General features: G+C 51.1%; 2 protein-coding genes across 2 annotated transcripts; both read left to right on the top strand.

Moving 5' to 3' along the window:
* Positions 1 to 5,765: 5,765 nt before the first annotated feature.
* LOC146221564 (zinc finger protein basonuclin-2) lies at positions 5,766 to 9,021 on the top strand. The gene is made up of 4 exons (XM_084692044.1): positions 5,766 to 5,804; positions 6,305 to 6,401; positions 6,770 to 7,017; positions 7,855 to 9,021. The coding sequence occupies exons 1-4, from the start codon at positions 5,766 to 5,768 to the stop codon at positions 8,662 to 8,664; spliced, it is 1,194 nt and encodes a 397-aa protein (XP_084548170.1). The 3' UTR covers positions 8,665 to 9,021.
* A 3,971-nt stretch (positions 9,022 to 12,992) lies between these two features.
* On the top strand, positions 12,993 to 18,020 carry LOC146221565 (arfaptin-1-like). Its single transcript, XM_084691576.1, has 8 exons — positions 12,993 to 13,233; positions 13,729 to 13,854; positions 15,120 to 15,201; positions 15,354 to 15,466; positions 16,071 to 16,292; positions 16,382 to 16,539; positions 16,932 to 17,106; positions 17,504 to 18,020. Exons 2-8 carry the CDS (start codon positions 13,753 to 13,755, stop codon positions 17,645 to 17,647), a joined length of 996 nt encoding a protein of 331 aa, XP_084547702.1. The 5' UTR covers positions 12,993 to 13,233; positions 13,729 to 13,752; the 3' UTR covers positions 17,648 to 18,020.
* The last annotated feature ends 915 nt before the right edge of the window (positions 18,021 to 18,935 follow it).

An 18,935-nucleotide genomic window follows, 5' to 3' on the forward strand; every position in this document is an offset into this window, starting at 1 on the left:
CCCCCCCCCCCCCCCCCCCCGGAGGACCAGCCCCCCCCCCCCCCCCCTGGAGGACCAGCCCCCCCTGGAGGACCAGCCCCCCCTGGAGGACCAGCCCCCCCCCGGAGGACCAGCCCCCCCTGGAGGACCAGCCCCCCCTGGAGGACCAGCCCCCCCCCTGGAGGACCAGCCCCCCCCTGGAGGACCAGCCCCCCCTGGAGGACCAGCCCCCCCCCTGGAGGACCAGCCCCCCCCTGGAGGACCAGCCCCCCCCTGGAGGACCAGCCCCCCCTGGAGGGCGAGCCCCCCCTGCTGCAGCAGTGGACCAGGCTGCCTGTCAGACTGTTACTCACTCTGACAATAAAGTTAGTGAACCTTGTGTGTGTGTCAGATATCCCTGTGTATACGTACCGCATCACTCAGATATCCCTGTGTATACGTACCGCATCACTCACTCACACTCAGGCTGTAGCCTGTCAGCATTGTTCTGCTCGGGGCCATGTGACAGCACAGGTGTTCCCGTGTCTCCTGTCCTACAGCAGCCTGCCTATGTCACCTGACCATGACATCACCATCTGGCGCCGCAGTCAAACGCTCATGAGTGAAGTACATTCCCACCTTCATACCACACCTGAGTGCCTCTCAACCTGCTGGGAGAAAGACTCCTGCAATGTTCAAGAGCTCTGGAATGTTCAAGAGTTCTAGAATGTTCAAGAGTTCTAGAATGTTCAAGAGTTCTAGAATGTTCAAGAGTTCTAGAATGTTCAAGAGTTCTAGAATGTTCAAGAGTTCTAGAATGTTCAAGAGTTTTAGAATGTTCAAGAGTTCTAGAATGTTGAAGTTCTAGAATGTTTTGCTGAGCAGACAGAGACACACTTGGGAACCATGATAGTTCTCCCCTGGAGAGGGGGGGTGGAGGAGAGACTGAAAGAGAAGATGGAGGATGAACATGGTGGCGGAGATGCCAGCAGCTGTGCTGTTTGTGTGTGTGTGAGAGTGTGTATGTGTGTGTTTTGCTTCATCAGCAGATAGAGAGTAGTGATCCTCTGGAGTTCCAGTCAGAAAAGACATCCTGGTACCTAGAGACGACACTCACACAGATCCCCTCAAGTCAGTAGGCTGATCAATACCTCCTTACACTTCTGCATTCATCCTTCTCATCTCCCGCCCTCCCTCCCTCTCTCCCATCCTCCCTCCCTCTCTCCCGTCCTCCCTCCCTCTCTCCTGTCTCTACAGTATCGCTGTAATGCTCAACATAGAACCCCTCCCTTTCTCCCTCCCTCCTCCCCTCTACCCCCCTCCTCCACCCCCCCCTTCCCCCTCCCTCTTCTGTTCTTCATGTATGATGACAGGTGTTCATGAGACCAAGAAACTTTCAGCCAGGAAAGAGCTGTCTTTCTGTCCAGACTCAGAGACACACACAGACACACTCACACATGCTCAGATATGACAGACCCCCTCCTCTCTGTGGTCAGTCCCAGATGAGCTAATCCAGACTAATCCAGCTCTAGAGACAGGATCTGTTGAGCCTGGGATTCAGCAGAACAGATCTTGGTTCAACACTGACAGGATTAGTGTGAGTGTGTTCTGAACTCAGCTGGATGTATAGTTTAGAAATGACACAATCTGGGGTTCCACATTCTCTTGTTTAGTGCTTAGTGTAAACACACACACTCATACCCACTCTAAGACACACACGCTCTCACACACACACACTTCACACACACACACACACACACACACTCTCTCTCACACACTCTCCCCATGACATGGACAGTGTCTGAGGGATTAGAACGCTGTGTTGGATGTCACTGACCCCTAGAAACATTTACACTAAACATTTCTCTTTAGAAATCAAGTCTCAGCCTCTCTCCTTTTTTTCCTTTTACTCTCCCTCCCTCCTTCCCCTCTCCCTCCTCCCTCTCCTCCCCTCTCTCTCTGTGTGAATAAATCATGTTTTCCTCGTTATTTAAGTCCTACTTTGTTGTAGAAAAACTTCTGTTACTGTGTCCTAAACCTGTGACACACACCACACACACACACACACACCATACACACACACTCACACACACACACTCACACACACACACACCTCCCAGTGTGACTGTGGTAGTCTAGTGGAGGTACAGAGTCTGTAACAGGGCGGCACAGACACACACACACAGAGACACACACACACACACAGAGACACACACACACAGGCATTGGCCCAGCCTCCTCTGGTGTAACAGCAGGTACGAGGGGGCGGGACTCCCGCCAATCACCCAATCGTGTTTCAGAAGGGACCTGAAAAACTCCAATTAGCCAATCAGAGTCCCTCCTGGGACTTGCTCATTGGCTGCAGGACTCCGCCTCTTGTTTCAGTTAGAACTCCAGCGCACCTGACAACGACACACACTTACACAGTCACACACACTCACACACTCAGGATAGTTAACTTTTTCAACCCACCCCAAGAGAGTTCAATAGAAGTATGTCAGTTTACCGTAGATACCACACACACACCCCACTCATCTGATATGTTAATTAACATCCAAACCACGTGGTCCCAGATGACAGAGATCCTGTCCAACATCTCCCACCTTCATGTGTGTGTGAGGAGATGATTTAGGCAAGCAAACAATAAAGTGATCTAGGTCACCCTTCCTCCTCTCTCCCTTTTCTATCTCATCGTGTGTTCAGTGTGTGTGTGTGTTATGGTGAATGTATGTGTGTGTGTGTCAGGGCGTCAGGCCAAAAGCCCCACCGTCCCCCAGATTAGATTGTGCCGCGTGTCCTGGGGGGAACCATATTACTGGGGGTGGTTTTCCTGGGGGGCGGACACATGAAGGACAGGAAGCAGCATGTAGATCTTCCCTTTTATATCACAATGATCCGTAAACTCTCTCTCCTTCTCTGTCTCCTCTCTCTTTTTATCTGTGACTCTCCATCCTGTCCCATGAGAGAGATGTAGGAGTGAAGAGAGCGATGCCACGACAGACTGGATAGAGGGATTATCAGATGGACAGGAGGAGAGGAGGAAGGAGAGAGGAGGATGAGGGGAGGAGAGGACAGGAGGAGGAAGAGAGGAGGAGGGGAGGAGAGGACAGGAGGAGGAAGAGAGGAGGAGGGGAGGAGAGGACAGGAGGAGGAAGAGAGGAAGAGGGGAGGAGAGGACAGGAGGAGGAAGAGAGGAGGAGGGGAAGGGAGGACAGGAGGAGGAAGAGAGGAGGAGGGGAAGGGAGGACAGGAGGAGGAAGAGAGGAGGAGGGGAAGGGAGGACAGGAGGAGGAAGAGAGGAGGAGGGGAAGGGAGGACAGGAGGAGGAAGAGAGGAGGAGGGGAGGAGAGGACAGGAGGAGGAAGAGAGGAGGAGGGGAAGGGAGGACAGGAGGAGGAAGAGAGGAGGAGGGGAAGGGAGGACAGGAGGAGGAAGAGAGGAGGAGGGGAAGGGAGGACAGGAGGAGGAAGAGAGGAGGAGGGGAGGAGAGGACAGGAGGAGGAAGAGAGGAGGAGGGGAAGGGAGGACAGGAGGAGGAAGAGAGGAGGAGGGGAAGGGAGGACAGGAGGAGGAAGAGAGGAGGAGGGGAAGGGAGGACAGGAGGAGGAAGAGAGGAGGAGGGGAAGGGAGGACAGGAGGAGGAAGAGAGGAGGAGGGGAGGAGAGGACAGGAGGAGGAAGAGAGGAGGAGGGGAAGGGAGGACAGGAGGAGGAAGAGAGGAGGAGGGGAGGAGAGGACAGGAGGAGGAAGAGAGGAGGAGGGGAAGGGAGGACAGGAGGAGGAAGAGAGGAGGAGGGGAGGAGAGGACAGGAGGAGGAAGAGAGGAGGAGGGGAAGGGAGGACAGGAGGAGGAAGAGAGGAGGAGGGGAGGAGAGGACAGGAGGAGGAAGAGAGGAGGAGGGGAAGGGAGGACAGGAGGAGGAAGAGAGGAGGAGGGGAAGGGAGGACAGGAGGAGGAAGAGAGGAGGAGGGGAAGGGAGGACAGGAGGAGGAAGAGAGGAGGAGGGGAGGAGAGGACAGGAGGAGGAAGAGAGGAGGAGGGGAAGGGAGGACAGGAGGAGGAAGAGAGGAGGAGGGGAAGGGAGGACAGGAGGAGGAAGAGAGGAGGAGGGGAAGGGAGGACAGGAGGAGGAAGAGAGGAGGAGGGGAAGGGAGGACAGGAGGAGGAAGAGAGGAGGAGGGGAGGAGAGGACAGGAGGAGGAAGAGAGGAGGAGGGGAAGGGAGGACAGGAGGAGGAAGAGAGGAGGAGGGGAGGAGAGGACAGGAGGAGGAAGAGAGGAGGAGGGGAAGGGAGGACAGGAGGAGGAAGAGAGGAGGAGGGGAGGAGAGGACAGGAGGAGGAAGAGAGGAGGAGGGGAGGAGGAGGGGAGGAGGAGGGGAAGGGAACAGAAGAACAGATGAGATCAGGACTGCAGGGCTGTCATCCTTTAACTCCCTGTGTCTCCTCCCTCTCCAGAGGGTCGACTTTAGACTTTAGACTTTGATATAACTCCCTCCCTCTCTCCCTCTCTCTCTCTCTCTCTCTCTCTCTCTCTCCCTCCCTCCCTCCCTCCCTCCCTCCCTCCCTCCCTCCCTCCCTCCCTCCCTCCCTCCCTCCCTCCCTCCCTCCCTCCCTCCCTCCCTCCCTCCCTCTCTCCCTCTCTCTCTCTCTCTCTCTCTCTCTCTCTCTCTCCCTCCCTCCCTCCCTCTCTCTCTCTCTCTCTCTCTCTCTCTCTCTCTCTCTCTCCCTCTCTTCTCCCTCCCTCCCTCTCTTCCTCTCTTCAAAGTGATGTCATACCTGTGTCTTACTGACTGTATGCTGATCCAGCATATTCCAGGGTACCACAGGGTGGTCTCAAACATGCCTGGGGATCTGTGTGTGTGTGTGTGTGTGTGTGTGTGTGTGTGTGTGTGTGTGTGTGTGTGATATTTATAATGTGAGTGCCTCTCCTGGTGGGACACACCTGTCACCCTGTGACACCAACCCATAACACACACACATACACACACACACGTACACACTCTCCAATCACACCTCATTAAGGGTCACATCCAATCAGATTCTCTTCCATTATTCATTGGGAGGAGCCAAAGATGGAGTGAGACTTGAAGAAAGAGAGAGAGCAGAGAAAGCCAGAGTGAAAGAAGGAGAGAGAGAAGCTGTTCACTCTGGAAGACTCCCTCTGCACCCAGCAGACCAGGAGGAGCGAGAAGGAGAGAGAGGGTGCCTAAGAGAGAGAGAAGAGAGGGGAGAAAGACGAGAGAGGAGAGAGAGAGAAGAGAGAGAGAGGGTGACGGAGAGAGAGAGAAGAGAGGGGAGAAAGAGGAGAGAGGAGAGAGAGAGAAGAGAGAGAGAGGGTGACGGAGACAGAGAGAAGAGAGAGGGGAGAAAGACGAGAGAGGAGAGAGAGAGAGAGAGAGAGAGAGGGTGACGGAGAGAGAGAGAAGAGAGGGGAGAAAGAGGAGAGAGGAGAGAGAGAGAAGAGAGAGAGAGGGTGACGGAGAGAAAGAGAAGAGAGAGGGGAGAAAGAGGAGAGAGGAGAGAGAGAGAAGAGAGGGGAGAAAGAGGAGAGAGGAGAGAGTGACAAGAAACAGAAGAGAGAGAGAAGAAGTCTTCATGGGTTCTTGGAAACACAACCCTGACCTCTTCTTTCTCCTCGGAACACAGGTGAGACACACACACTTACACACACACACACACACACACTTACACACACACATTTACACACACATATATCTACCTACCTGTCTGTATGTCTGTCTGTCTGTCTGTGTGTCTGTGTCTCTAATGGGAAGTCTAACCCGACAGCATGGCACCAGACCAGACATGAAGACTGATGTGACGACGACTCAGAGCTCAGATGAGGTGAGTGTGTGTCAGAGACTGTGTGCATGAGACTGTGTGTGTGTGAGTGTGGTGTGTGTGTGGTGTGTATGTGGTGTGTGTGTGTGTCCACTACCCAGAGGTGGACGTGACCCTACAGGAATGTGGCAGCTGCTTTTGGGACATGATGTGTCACACACAACACACACACACACACCCCATACACACACACTGTGACAGTTAATGGTTTTCTCAGGAGTACAGAATGCCAAGTGTTAAATTAGCCCCTCCCCCGGGTGGGTCCTGGGATCAACATAAATAGAGACGGGACACATGATTGGCCCAGACACCCTGAGGTGACAGACAATTGGCCCAGGAGACTGGTGCTGTATGTGGCCCCTCCTCTCCAGAGGGACAGGAAGTAACTATGTGACAATGACGAGGATAGATGGCTCACATATGGTGTGTGTGTGTGTGTGTGTGTGTATGGTGTGTGTGTGTGTGTGTATGGTGTGTGTGTGTGTGTGTGGTGTGTGTGTCAGACTCTAAGGTGTACCCAGGGTAGCTGTAGCTGTCAGAGTTACCAGCCTGGACAGTTAAGGACCTGCCTGGACTGTAGACATGGATGGGTGTTCCACGGTGAGACACACACACCACGCACACACACCATACACACACTACACACACACCATACACACACTACCATACACACACTATACACACACCACGCACACACACCATACACACACTACACACACACCATACACACACTATACACACACTACACACACACCATACACACACTATACACACTCTATACACACACCATACACACACCACGCACACACACTATACACACTGTATACGTATACACAAACACACACATATGGAGAAGCAGGTGGTCTTATTGCACTGCTGACTCAACCTGCACTCTTCTCCCCTCCTCCTCTCCTCCTCCCCCCCTCCCCCCTCCCCTCTCCCCCCCGCCTCCCCTCCTCCTCCCCCAGCCTTGGACAAGCTCCAGGCCCCGGCCCAGGCCCAGGCTGTGTGTGGTGGTGCCCAGGCGGAGGTGGTGGTCCCTGGGGTGGTGTTTGACCTGAGCTCCCTGGTCCTGTTTGGGACCCAGGCTGTGCCTGTGAGGATGAAGATCCTGCTGGACCGGGTCCTGAGCGTGCTGCCTCAGCATCAGGTCCTCCACACGCTGCTGCCCCTGGGCTGGAGCCTCAGGGACTACATCAGGGGCTACATGCTGCAGGTGACCACACACACACTAACACACACATCAGGGGCTACATGCTGCAGGTGACGACACACACACTAACACACACATCAGGGGCTACATGCTGCAGGTGACGACACACACACACTAACACACACATCAGGGGCTACATGCTGCAGGTGACGACACACACACTAACACACACACACTAACACGCACACACTAACACACACACACTAACACACACACACTAACACACACTAACACACACTAACACACACTAACACACACTAACACACACTAACACACACTAACACACACATCAGGGGCTACATGCTGCAGGTGACGACACACACACACTAACACACACACACTAACACACACTAACACGCACACACTAACACACACACACTAACACACACTAACACACACACACTAACACACACACACTAACACACACACACTAACACACACACACTAACACACACTAACACACACACACTAACACACACACACTAACACACACACACTAACACACACACACTAACACACACTAACACACACACACTAACACACACACACTAACACACACACACTACAAATGCTAGGGCTGGGTGATATATTGAATATGAGCGATCCGATGAAAATGATTAAATGTAAATGTGAATATTGCAATAATTTTGACGATGGTGTAAAATGTGAAAATATCGTGAATATCACATATCGAATATCAAATTTCAAAAATATCAAATATTGAAAATCATTTTAGTTTTTTTGCTGGTCACTGTCTTCTGCTCTCTTATTCTCCTGTCACATAAGGAACTCTGCATGAATTGTTCCATATCATGATGGTAACCCTCTTCCCCCCCCCAGGACTCTACAGGAAGGGTATTAGATCGTTGGCTCATGCTCTCCCAGGAAGAGGAAGCTGTCATCTTACCTCACTTCTTGCGCTTCGGAGAGACGCGTCCCATTGTTGAGCTGATGATGCAGCAGGACTCCCAGGCCAATCACGTCGCTCCCGCTGGTGTAAGGCCCGCCCCCCAGACCCAGTCCAACCTGCTGTCGTTCATAGAGAACTCCCTCCGGAACCCTCCTCCTAGCTCCAGAAACCCCGGAACGCTCTCCCAGCTCCAGAACTCTGGAGGAGGTTCCACCAGTCTGCACCCCTTAGAGAGCCTGACCTCCGACCTGTCCTGGCTCCTCCCCCTCCAGCTCCCGAGCCCCTCCCTCTTGCTGGATCTGACACCGCCCACCAGACCAGGACGGGTAATAAGACTCGGAGGAGACCAGAACCAGGGGGTGAGGGAAGGTCCTGGTACTGGTCTTGGTTCTGGTTCTGGTCTTGGTTCTGGTACTGGTCTTGGTCCTGGTACTGGTCTTGGTTCTGGTACTGGTCTTGGTTCTGGTACTGGTCTTGGTTCTGGTTCTGGTCCTGGATCTCGCCCTGTCTCCCTGACCCAGAACATCTCGAAAACCAGCTCCTCTCAAGACCCGCGCACGCCCGATCTGTCCTCCCTCTCCACCTCTCCCCCCTCCACACTCCCCCCTCTCCTCTCCTCCTCTCTTCTCTCCCTTGGAGTGCGTAAGGGCAGGGTCAGCTGTACTGCGTGCGGGAAGAGCTTCTACGACAAAGGTAAGCCCCTCCCCTTCCCCTGTAAGCCATCCCACTGCAACACATAGGCTGTGTCTACTACCGCGCACTTGTGCACTTCGAGCACTGAGTTTCAGTGTTAGGGCGCATCACTCACAGAACCAGCAGAATTCAGTGCACTGAAAGTACCTGGATGGCGCACAGCAAACGGTCCAAAAAAACAGTGTACAACGATGGACACTACTCACCCTAAACAGGCGCCATCTTGGCTACGTAGCGGAAGAGGAGGAGCGCATGTCCATGTTACCGGTGGGGTAATGCTAAGCTAACGTGTCCATGTTATCGGTGGGGTAGTGCTAAGCTAATATGTCCATGTTACCATTGGTGTTATGCTAAGCTAATATGTCCATGTTACCAGTGGTGTTATGCTAAGCTAACATGTCCATGTTACCGGTGGAGTAATGCTAAGCTAACGTGTCCCCAGGGACTCTGAAGATCCATGTGAGTGCGGTGCACCTGCAGGTGAAGCATGGCTGCACAGTCCCAGGATGCAGCATGCTGTTCAGCTCCCTACGCAGTCGCAACAGACACAGCGCCAACCCCAACCCCCGCCTGCACACACACACACACACACCCCGCCTGCACACACACACACACACACCCCGCCTGCACACACACACACACAGAGACACACACCCACATAGGAACACACGCATGTATACACACTCACCCACACACACACACATGGACACAAACACACTACAAGACAAAATTACGCACTTACACTCAAATAACACTGGTGTCCCAACACCAGACACACAAGGTAACAAGTCACACACACTGCAACAACACACCCACACACTGCAACAACACACCCACACACTGCAACAACACACCCACACACTGCAACAACACACCCTGCCTGCTCCTCTGCCCCCCCTCTCCACCTCCAGGCCTGACCCCCCCAGCCCTCCTCTTCTCCTCAGGCCAGAGCACCTCTCTCTGGGCCAGCCTGCTCCTCTGCCCCCCCTCTCCACCTCCAGGCCTGACCCCCCCAGCCCTCCTCTTCTCCCTAGGCCAGAGCACCTCTCTCTGGGCCAGCCTGCTCCTCTGCTCCCCCTCCTCACCTCCAGGCCTGACCCCCCCAGCCCTCCTCTCCTCCCCAGGCCAGAGCACTTCTCTCTGGGCCAGCCTGCTCCTCTGCCCCCCCTCTCCACCTCCAGGCTAGAGTTCCCTCCCTCTGCTGGCATTAGACGACCCCCCCACCGCCCCCCTCTCCTTGCCCCTGTCTCCACGGCGACCAGCGGCAGCCAATCACACAGATCCTTTGGTTCGGAGGGAGGGGCTGCTGCCCCCCAGCCTACCTATCAGAAAGGCAGGTGTGCATCAGGTGACCCTGCACCCAAGAAGAAACCCAGGAAGTCCAGCACACCCGTGAAGATCGCCGTGACGATGGGGGAGGGAGGAAAGATCGCCGTGACAACGGGGGAGGAAAGGTCGCTGTGACGATGGGGAGGGAGTATACACATAAAAGTTGAACTTGTTGTTCTCATGTGATCTTTTATTTCAACAAGCAGATCACTCTTCTTCTATACAACAGGTGTGTATTTACACACAAGTACAAGCAAAGAATAACAATAAATGTGATGATCTTTGACCCTTTGACCAGTTACGGTATTTGTACAATTGTGCAAATACAACAAAACATAATCACTGATTACAGACTTGATGTTCATTACAGTTTTTCACAATTGCTAAAACACTAAACCCCATTCTCTGAATCAAATGTTCAGTGAACTAAACCAATTTGTCAAATCAGACACTCTTTTGGCAAAACTCATCAACACATTGTCATTCACTAAACACATTTTGCACTGTGATGCACTTGTGCTGCAAAATGGTAAACACAGGGGGCAAACAGTAAACACAACTACAACACAGCTGTCATCTGTAAAACACAATGACTCACAATTGTTCACACTTGTTTCATTGGTGGTTTGGGACAGTGTCAGTCAGCTTTCACCGTGGTGTCAAGAATAGCTCAACATCAACCAGCATTTTTTACTGTAAATGTTAACCTTCCATCATACAGCACTTTTCTCAACCCAATTGAAGAGTTTTTCTCTGTGTGGCGGTGAAAGGTCCATGACCGAAACCCATGTACCAGGGTAAGTCTCCTACAGGCAATGGAATTGTCCTGTGGTGACATATGTGTGGAGTGTTTTCAAGGCTGGATCCAGCAACCAGAGGGGTTTTACCCAGTTTTTCTTTGTTCTTTGTTGACTGGATTTTGGTGTTTCAACACCCATTGACACTTTCCTGATGTATGACTGTTTAGCTTGTGTTCTTTCATCAACCGTCTCTGGAGGAGGGGATCCCTCACTGAATTGCTCCTCCCAAGGTTTCTTAAATGTTGTGTATGGTGTGTATGGTGTGTGATATTGTAGTTCTTCGAAATCCATTTGCCATGGTTAGCGATACTGAACAGAACTATACTATATTCTACCATTTTCATAATTATCTTAAATGGTCCTATTGCAAAAGCTAAATCGTCTCCAGGGACTTCGAAGCACCTGTGTGCCGATCTGGAGTAAACTGGCGATAGCAAAAATGACAAAAGCCACACAAACGGAATTGGGGCTCGCTAGCTCTGCAAATTCAGCTATTCTGGGTTAGTAAAACCAAAACATGAATTATATTAATATGATAAAAGGTTGCAGTTTGCGTTGTGTAAAAGGTGAACTCATACAGCTGTCAATCATTGTCAATGCAATCCGTTTCACCTTTCCTAACTGTCTAGCTACCTGGTAGATCGAAGCCTATTCTAGAAGAATGGTAATAAATGATAGAAGCCCATCTCCTACTGTAAATAACCTGCACATTGCGTGTGCGGCCAGCATGGTAGAAAAATTGCAGAAAAAAGAAAGACGGACATCAGAGCATTTCAGGACACCAAAACGCAAAGAAAGAACCCTAGTGGCCTCAAAGACTAGTTGATAAAATGTTCATAACAATTTTGTGAAATGTGCTAATTGAATGTTTCATAATGATGCCATTAGGCAGTGGAGGCACCAGATGACAAACTGACAATAGAGCTGCAGGTAGGCAGGAACAAACTGGCAGAGACGGGGGTCTCAGGTAAGTTTGTTGAGTCTCTTGTTTGGCAACATGATGGGTTCTCTTCTTCAGACTTGTAAAATAGGGACATAATTGGACAATGCCATGGATACCCCCACTCTCTACTTGAACTGGTGACTGAACCAAGATTAGTTTGAGGCAATGGTATTGTTGTTGTGATTAATTGTGTAGTATTGGGTACTGGTAGTAAGTAGGATGGCAAACACCTTATGTCTTTTCTAGGAGACAGACTGTGAGTCAGTGAGGGTGGTGAAAGGGAAAGAGCCAGAGAGAGACTTCAGATGACAGTGTCACAGCCAGCAGCACCAGTATAGGAGACAGTGGCACAGCACTGTCTAGTCACCTCAGTGGTGGCACAGAACCATATCAGCCACACCCACAATTTATAGAACCGCAAACTCTTGCCAACAAAGTGTTGACACTTCAAGAGGTTTTGCAATTTTCCCCGATGTTATGATGGTTCAATTGAGATTATTTTAGATGAGCCTACACCACGCCCTTTGTAATTACATAAACTGCACCCATACAGTGTACAGTACATACGGGCCTTTTGGTATCCCCCTCAGAAATTGCTCTTGAGAAAATGTCATATAATTGTCCCCCCAAAGTTGATAACAGATTTTCGCCACTGTATCTCACGCTGAAAAGGCAACGCCAAACAAGTAGCCAAGCTAACGTTGTAAACATTAACGGATGACGCGCAGGTTAACCGAGTGAAGCAACATTGACGCGCAAACACCCGTGCATGGCCGCGGGAACTCAGGGAGCTGAGGGTGCTGCAGCACCCCCTGACAGCACGAGAATTTAAAACGTTATGACATAAAAATCCACCACCGTGGCACAGCTCCGCAGTAGCGGACTGGCCATCGGGAGCACCGGGAGAAGAATAACGATGGAAACCAGGCTAAGAAACGTAGAGTGGGGCTGAAAAATTAAGAGACAAAGAAATCACCTTCACAAGACAAGGTTTTACCAATTGAAAAACTGCTATGTTTATTTTACATGAAGCTCAACTAAACAAACAACACAAATCTTGAAACTTGAGAGATTTGAGGGCGACCTGTTATTGGTGGGTGTTAAAAAGCGAGCATAGGCTATGGGAGATTATTATTTGTTCTACAACAGTTAAACAGTTAACATAACCTGTTATTAAAAGTCACCTTCACTTCGCCAGAAGTTATACACCTGGCTTCCCCCCCCCCCCCCCCCTCCTGAAAAACGGACTTTCGTAATTACACGTAACAGATAACTTCAAGATAACTTTAATACTGTAGCTGACAAACTGTTACCGGGTCCGTTAACGAATCAGACTCAAGTTGTAGTGTATTTTACGATCCGAACTTGACACCGCTGTCACGTTAACGAATCAGGAAGATGCCATTTACCCTTCCAGTAAAGCAGCGGACTGCACGAGGCGGGGCCATAGGAGTCAACTGTCATGGTCGAAGGTTCGATGTGCTTCATGAACAGACTGCTACACCTATCACACCGTTGTCTGGGGGGAAACACTTCTCATTGAGGTAAGTGCTGACAGCGAACTATTTTGTGAACTTTATTTCGATATATAACTTAAAGTTCGTGAGTGATAGGATGTGAACGTCATTGCAGAGAAATCAACTTCCTTATGATATACATTTGCATAACTATCTCACTATTGAGACGACCGCTGAGGAACAGCTTTCACGGCTGTTAGCTATTGTTATTATTATTATTGTGTGTTATTTTGAAGACTAGTACAGAACTCGTAGCAGTTAATAGAAAAGAGAAAAGACAGGAAGAGATGTTCGGTTTATTGTTGTGGTACTCTATTATGGCCACTAGGTGGAGATGTTTGCTTAGAAAGCCGACCAGAGGCCCGCTGATGCTTTACTAATGTAAAGTGAATTACATATTAGCAAACAGAAACATTAAAAACCTGAAAAATACTGTACTACTAAGATTATTTATGATAATATGATACTGTATACTACTGTAATAGAATCATTTAGTTGCCATGTGTGGTTTTGTCGGTTTAGAGGAGCAGAGAGGAGGGCGGGAAGATGATGACAGCAGAGGAGGATGACCCGCGAGGTGGAGACAAACAGAGCGCCGCGCCCGGAGAGGCAGGCGACGGGCGGGGCCCGCCCGGGAGCGTAGAGGGGGTGAGTACCTGCCAAGCCTACTGGAACATGAGGTGCACTTGTTTTACATCACCTGATCTGACGGTGCTTCATGAGTCACGGGTGCAGACCTTGCCCAGATAGGCCGGCAGTTGTTGAATCAAGTCCACCTGTAGGGCCATTGGTTACCATGCCAACAGTGAGTGACTGTTTGGCAGGTTACGTTGTGATTTACAAGTCGATCTAGGAAGGTAGGAAGCAGGGCTGGCGTTTGTTATATGAACTAGGCAGCCACCTAGGGCACCATGTAGAGGGGGCGCCAAATACCGAAGTGCGTCCATTCATTAACCATCCCGCACCACCAGCAGAGGGCGCTGAGGAGGGGTGGGGGCGTCTGATTTGGTGCTGTTGAAACATCTTGCCTAGGGCGGCAAGGTACTCGCGCCGGTCCAGGTAGGAAGTGTGTGTTTTCAGATGTGTGTGTGTGTGTGATTTGACCTCCATTGTTTCATCTCACAGAGTATGATTTAAGGGTGTGGTAACAATGATGTAATCATCAACTGACTCACCTTGGACTCTGGTCTCTCTCTCTCCTCTCTCTCGCTCTCTGTCTCTCTCTCCTCTCTCTCGCTCTCTGTCTCTCCCTCCTCTCTCTTTCTAACTTCATCTTTCTTTCTCTTTACTCCCCCCACTTCTCAGTTTTTCTCTTGATTGTGACTTTGAGCTGGATTGCTTCTAACTACCCTCCCTGCACCCCCATCCTGGTGTGTTTGGATTGCCCCAGCAGGGTCGTGACGCAGGTCCGTTCAGGGAGGGAGAGTCCAAGTGTTTCAGAGGAGGGGGGTATCCACTGGGGGGGAAGGAAGGGTCAGTGAGAAGATTGGAAACATGAAAGTCTGGCTTAGACTGTGTGTTTGTGTGTGTGTCTCCGGTGTGTGTGTGTGTGTGTGTGTGTGAGATTTTACAGTGAGTGTGTGTGTGTGAAGTCATTAGGTCTCATCGAGGTCTGTCTCATCAACACCATGACCTCTGACCTCTACCTAGTGCCTGGGGAAAGGGGGTGGGATTATCACACGCTGTCACTCACGGCAGAACCTCTCGTCTCCATGACGACCCCTCTGACCTTTTGATGTTGAACAGCAGTAGGTTGAGAGTTGCCCTCTCTGCTCAGAGCAGACGACAGGCTGTGATTGGTCGAGGGTGACCAATGGGATGAGGAGTCGTCCCGTCCCTTGCTAATTCACCCCCGGAAGCAACTTCCTGTTGATGCAAAAAGCGTCGTAATACTGTATGTTTTGGACTTGCAGGTATCGCCCACGGAAAGTGATGTCACTTCCTGTCCTGAGGAGCCAGTTACCGACGGCAACAAAGTGACTGCTCACGAAGAGGGTAAACCATCAACCAATCAGTCTCTCCTATCTATCCACCAACAGACCAGATCAGTTTCCTGCCATCTGCTGTGCTGCTGTGTGTGAGTGTGTGTTGTGTGAGTGTGTGTATCTAGGCTGTGTGCTGGTGTATGACCTCTGAACTGTTGCTAGGCACTGGGGGAATTCCCTTGCCCAGTGGATGCCAGGTGGTTGTCACGGACAACCAGAGATCAGCCAAAGAGAGATTCCAGAGAGCCTGTCTGTGGAGCATCACCAAGTACAAGGTGAGGAGAGAGAGGGGGGGAGAGACAGTCTCCATGTCTCTCTCTCTCTCCATGTCTCTCTCACTCACTCTCTCTCCATGTCTCTCTTTCTCCCTCTCTCTCCATGTCTCTCCCTCTCTCTCCATGTCTCTCCCTCTCTCTCCATGTCTCTCACTCTCTCTCCATGTCTCTCTCACTCACTCTCTCTCCCTGTCTTTCTCTCTCTCCCTCTCTCTCCATGTCTCTCACTCTCTCCATGTCTCTCTCACTCACTCTCTCTCCATGTCTCTCTCTCTCTCCCTCTCTCTCCATGTCTCTCCCTCTCTCTCCATGTCTCTCTCTCTCCCTCTCTCTCTCCATGTCTCTCACTCTCTCTCCATGTCTCTCTCACTCACTCTCTCTCCATGTCTCTCTCTCCCTCTCTCTCCATGTCTCTCCCTCTCTCTCCATGTCTCTCTCTCTCTCCATGTCTCTCTCTCTCTCACTCTCTCTCCATGTCTCTCTCAATCACTCTCTCTCCATGTCTCTCTCACTCACTCTCTCCATGTCTCTCTCCCTCTCTCTCCATGTCTCTCACTCTCTCTCCATGTCTCTCCCTCCATGTCTCTCTCCCTCTCTCACACAGAGCACCAGGCAGGTGTTGAAGGAGCGTATGGGCCGGGCCTCTCGCACTGTGGACCAGGAGCTCCAGAACCACATCCTGGTTCTCCATGACGACCGGCAGCGCTACGATCATGTGACCCGCCTGGCCCAGACCCTGGCCGGCCAGCTCAGCCAGCTCACAGTCACGCAAAGCATGCTGGGAGACGCCTTCGCTGAGCTCAGTGTCCGCTCCCCAGAGCTGCACGTGAGTGTGTGTGTGTGTGTGTGTCTTCAGGTTGAATTTGGAGGAAGCACTCGCACCAAACTGTGTGTGTGGTGTGTGTGTGTCTTCAGGTGGAGTTCAGTGTGAATGCAGACACCCAGAGGTTCCTCAGTAAAGGTGGAGAGGGTCTGGTGGGCTCCATCACCTCCTTCAGCACTGAGATGACCACGCTGGTCAACAAGACCATAGAGGACACACTGGTCAACGTCAAGCAGTACGAGGCCGCCAGGTCAGCACACAGTCTGCCTCAGGGTGGAGTTAGCCTGTTAGCCTGTCTCCCTCAGATGGAGTTAGCATGTTAGCCTGTCTCCCTCAGGGTGGATTTAGCCTGTCTCCCTCAAGGTGGAGTTAGCATGTTAGCCTGTATTCCTCAAGGTGGAGTTCCCTCAAGGTGGAGTTAGCATGTTAGCCTGTCTCCCTCAAGGTGGAGTTAGCATGTTAGCCTGTCTTCCTCAAGGTGGAGTTAGCATGTTAGCCTGTCTCCCTCAAGGTGGAGTTAGCATGTTAGCCTGTCTTCCTCAGGGTGGAGTTAGCATGTTAGCCTCTCTCCCCCAGGGTGGAGTTAGCATGTTAGCCTGTCTTCCTCAGGGGGGAGTTAGCATGTTAGCCTGTCTTCCTCAGGGTGGAGTATGATGCGTACCGGTGCGATGTGGAGCAGGAAGCCCTGGCCCCCCAGACGGCCCGAGGCCAGGCCAGGCTGGAGCAGGCCAGGAAGGCCCTCCAGACCCACCAGGACCAGTACCACCAGGCCAGAGACGACCTGCAGGTCAAACTGCAGCTGCTGCAGGAGAACAAGGTGGGGGGAGGGGAGAAGTGGGGAGAGGGTCATGTGTGGATAGTTCTGTATAGTACTGTCCATCCAGCTTTTCACCTCAACACCTGTCTTTCTGTTTATCTATATCTTTCAAGTTCAAGTCTTTTGTTGTCAGGTGCACAGAACAACACAGGGTCAGACTGGGCACTGAAATTCTTACAACAATACAACGCAACCTGGCATAACATAACATATAAGTACACAGAACATAGATTATATCAATGATAAGCTAAAACAAAATTCAAAACAGTATACTAAACCTCAAAAAACACATCATAACCTATACTAACCTTATAAACCTATACTAACTAATCTCGCTGTCTCCCCTCATCGCACCCTCTCTCCCCCCACCCTGTCTCCCCCACCCTGTCTCCCCCAGGTGAAGGTGCTTCACAACCAGCTGGTGTTGCTCTACAGTGCCGTGGCCTCCTGTAACTCCTCCAGCCTCCTCCACCTCCAGCAGGGCAGTGCCCGCCTCTCCCTGCCCAGCCAGGTGGCTCCTTCCTGGCTAGAGCACAGCTGACACCCCCCCGTACCCTCCTTTACCTCCACCATCATCACAGCCATCATCACCACTGTCACCACCACACCCTCCAGCTCTCACTCCTCCTGGTTCACTTCTCACTGCAGCAGAAACTCTCTCCCTCTCTAACACTCCTTCCTCTTTCTCCCAGTCCACACTCCTCTCTCTCCCTCTCTCTCTCTCTCTATTCCTCCCTCCCACCCCCTCTCTTTCTCTCTCCTCCTCCCACACTCTCCCTCCTCCCCCCTCATCTTCTTCTCTTAAATATCAACACTACACATTCTAGGGGTCAAAGTTCTCTACTCCTGGACCAGGCTGTGTGTGTGTGTGTGTGTCTCTAATCTTGTCCATTAAATGTTTTAAAAGAATTGTAGCACTATTCTCTCCTGTCAACTTTCTTTCCTGAATCCAGAATGTTCCGATCACTTCTACGTCTTCAGTTCCTCTGCAGTTGAGGTAACATGGATGGACAGGTATTCCACTCATCAGTGTAGCAAAACAGTTCGACACAAACTACACAGTGTTGTATGGACACTGTGTACACTCAAGCTCTGCACAGAGGGACATGCAACAAACAAGCTAAGGTCTACGTCTAGTGGACCATCCATTTAAACACTGCCTGTTTGTGTTGTAGTTCTAGACTGTCAGTGTGCTAACCTATATGCTAGCTTGTATGTAAATCTGTGTGTTGGCATGTATGTTCCCCTAGTCTATGTGCTAACCTACATGCTAACCTACATGCTAACGTACATGCTACCCTACATGCTAACGTAGCCTGTTCGCTGTCTATGCCAGCCTGTTCTATCTAGGAATGTCTATGAGCTGGCTAACTTCGGCAGGTATGTTGATGCAACTGGAGTTACTGAAAGTTGATTGTTTCAAACTAGTATAAGGAATGTCCATGTTCTACATGGTGTGTGTGTGTGTGTGTGTGTAAGTGTCCCTGTGTGTGTGTGTAAGTGTCCCTGTGTGTGTGTGTTTGTGAGTGTCCCTGTGTGTGTTTGTGTATCCAGGGTCATTTTCATCAACATTTTGGTGAGAAGCAACAGGAGAGTGACTCACACACATGATGCTGATGGGTTCTATTGTCTTACACACACACAGAAACACACACTTAGAGAAGCATACCCACACAGACAAACTAAGAAACACAGTGTGTGTGTGTCAGTATGTGTGTCAGTGTGTGCATTGTACTGCCATGTTGCCCTCCCTGCAAAAGCAAACCGTTTAGACCTACTGTGCCAAGGGAGGGACAAGCACAAGCTGTTATCTACTGTAAACACACACA

The sequence above is a fragment of the Hypomesus nipponensis genome, chromosome 25 (assembly GCF_054491055.1).
Source record: "Hypomesus nipponensis isolate SF chromosome 25, ASM5449105v1, whole genome shotgun sequence".
Classification (NCBI taxonomy): Eukaryota; Metazoa; Chordata; class Actinopteri; order Osmeriformes; family Osmeridae; genus Hypomesus; species Hypomesus nipponensis.

What these genes read in the sequence shown, in the direction of transcription:
- LOC146221565 (XM_084691576.1), top strand. Translation starts at nt 13,753, where the DNA reads ATGATGACAGCAGAGGAGGATGACCCGCGAGGTGGAGACAAACAGAGC. An exon ending in AGTGACTGCTCACGAAGAGG is followed by an intron (nt 15,202 to 15,353) that starts GTAAACCATCAA and finishes AACTGTTGCTAG; the next exon opens with GCACTGGGGGAATTCCCTTG. An exon ending in TCCGCTCCCCAGAGCTGCAC is followed by an intron (nt 16,293 to 16,381) that starts GTGAGTGTGTGT and finishes GTGTGTCTTCAG; the next exon opens with GTGGAGTTCAGTGTGAATGC.
- LOC146221564 (XM_084692044.1), top strand. Translation starts at nt 5,766, where the DNA reads ATGAAGACTGATGTGACGACGACTCAGAGCTCAGATGAG. An exon ending in CGACTCAGAGCTCAGATGAG is followed by an intron (nt 5,805 to 6,304) that starts GTGAGTGTGTGT and finishes TGTGTGTGTCAG; the next exon opens with ACTCTAAGGTGTACCCAGGG. An exon ending in TCAGGGGCTACATGCTGCAG is followed by an intron (nt 7,018 to 7,854) that starts GTGACCACACAC and finishes TCCCCCCCCCAG; the next exon opens with GACTCTACAGGAAGGGTATT.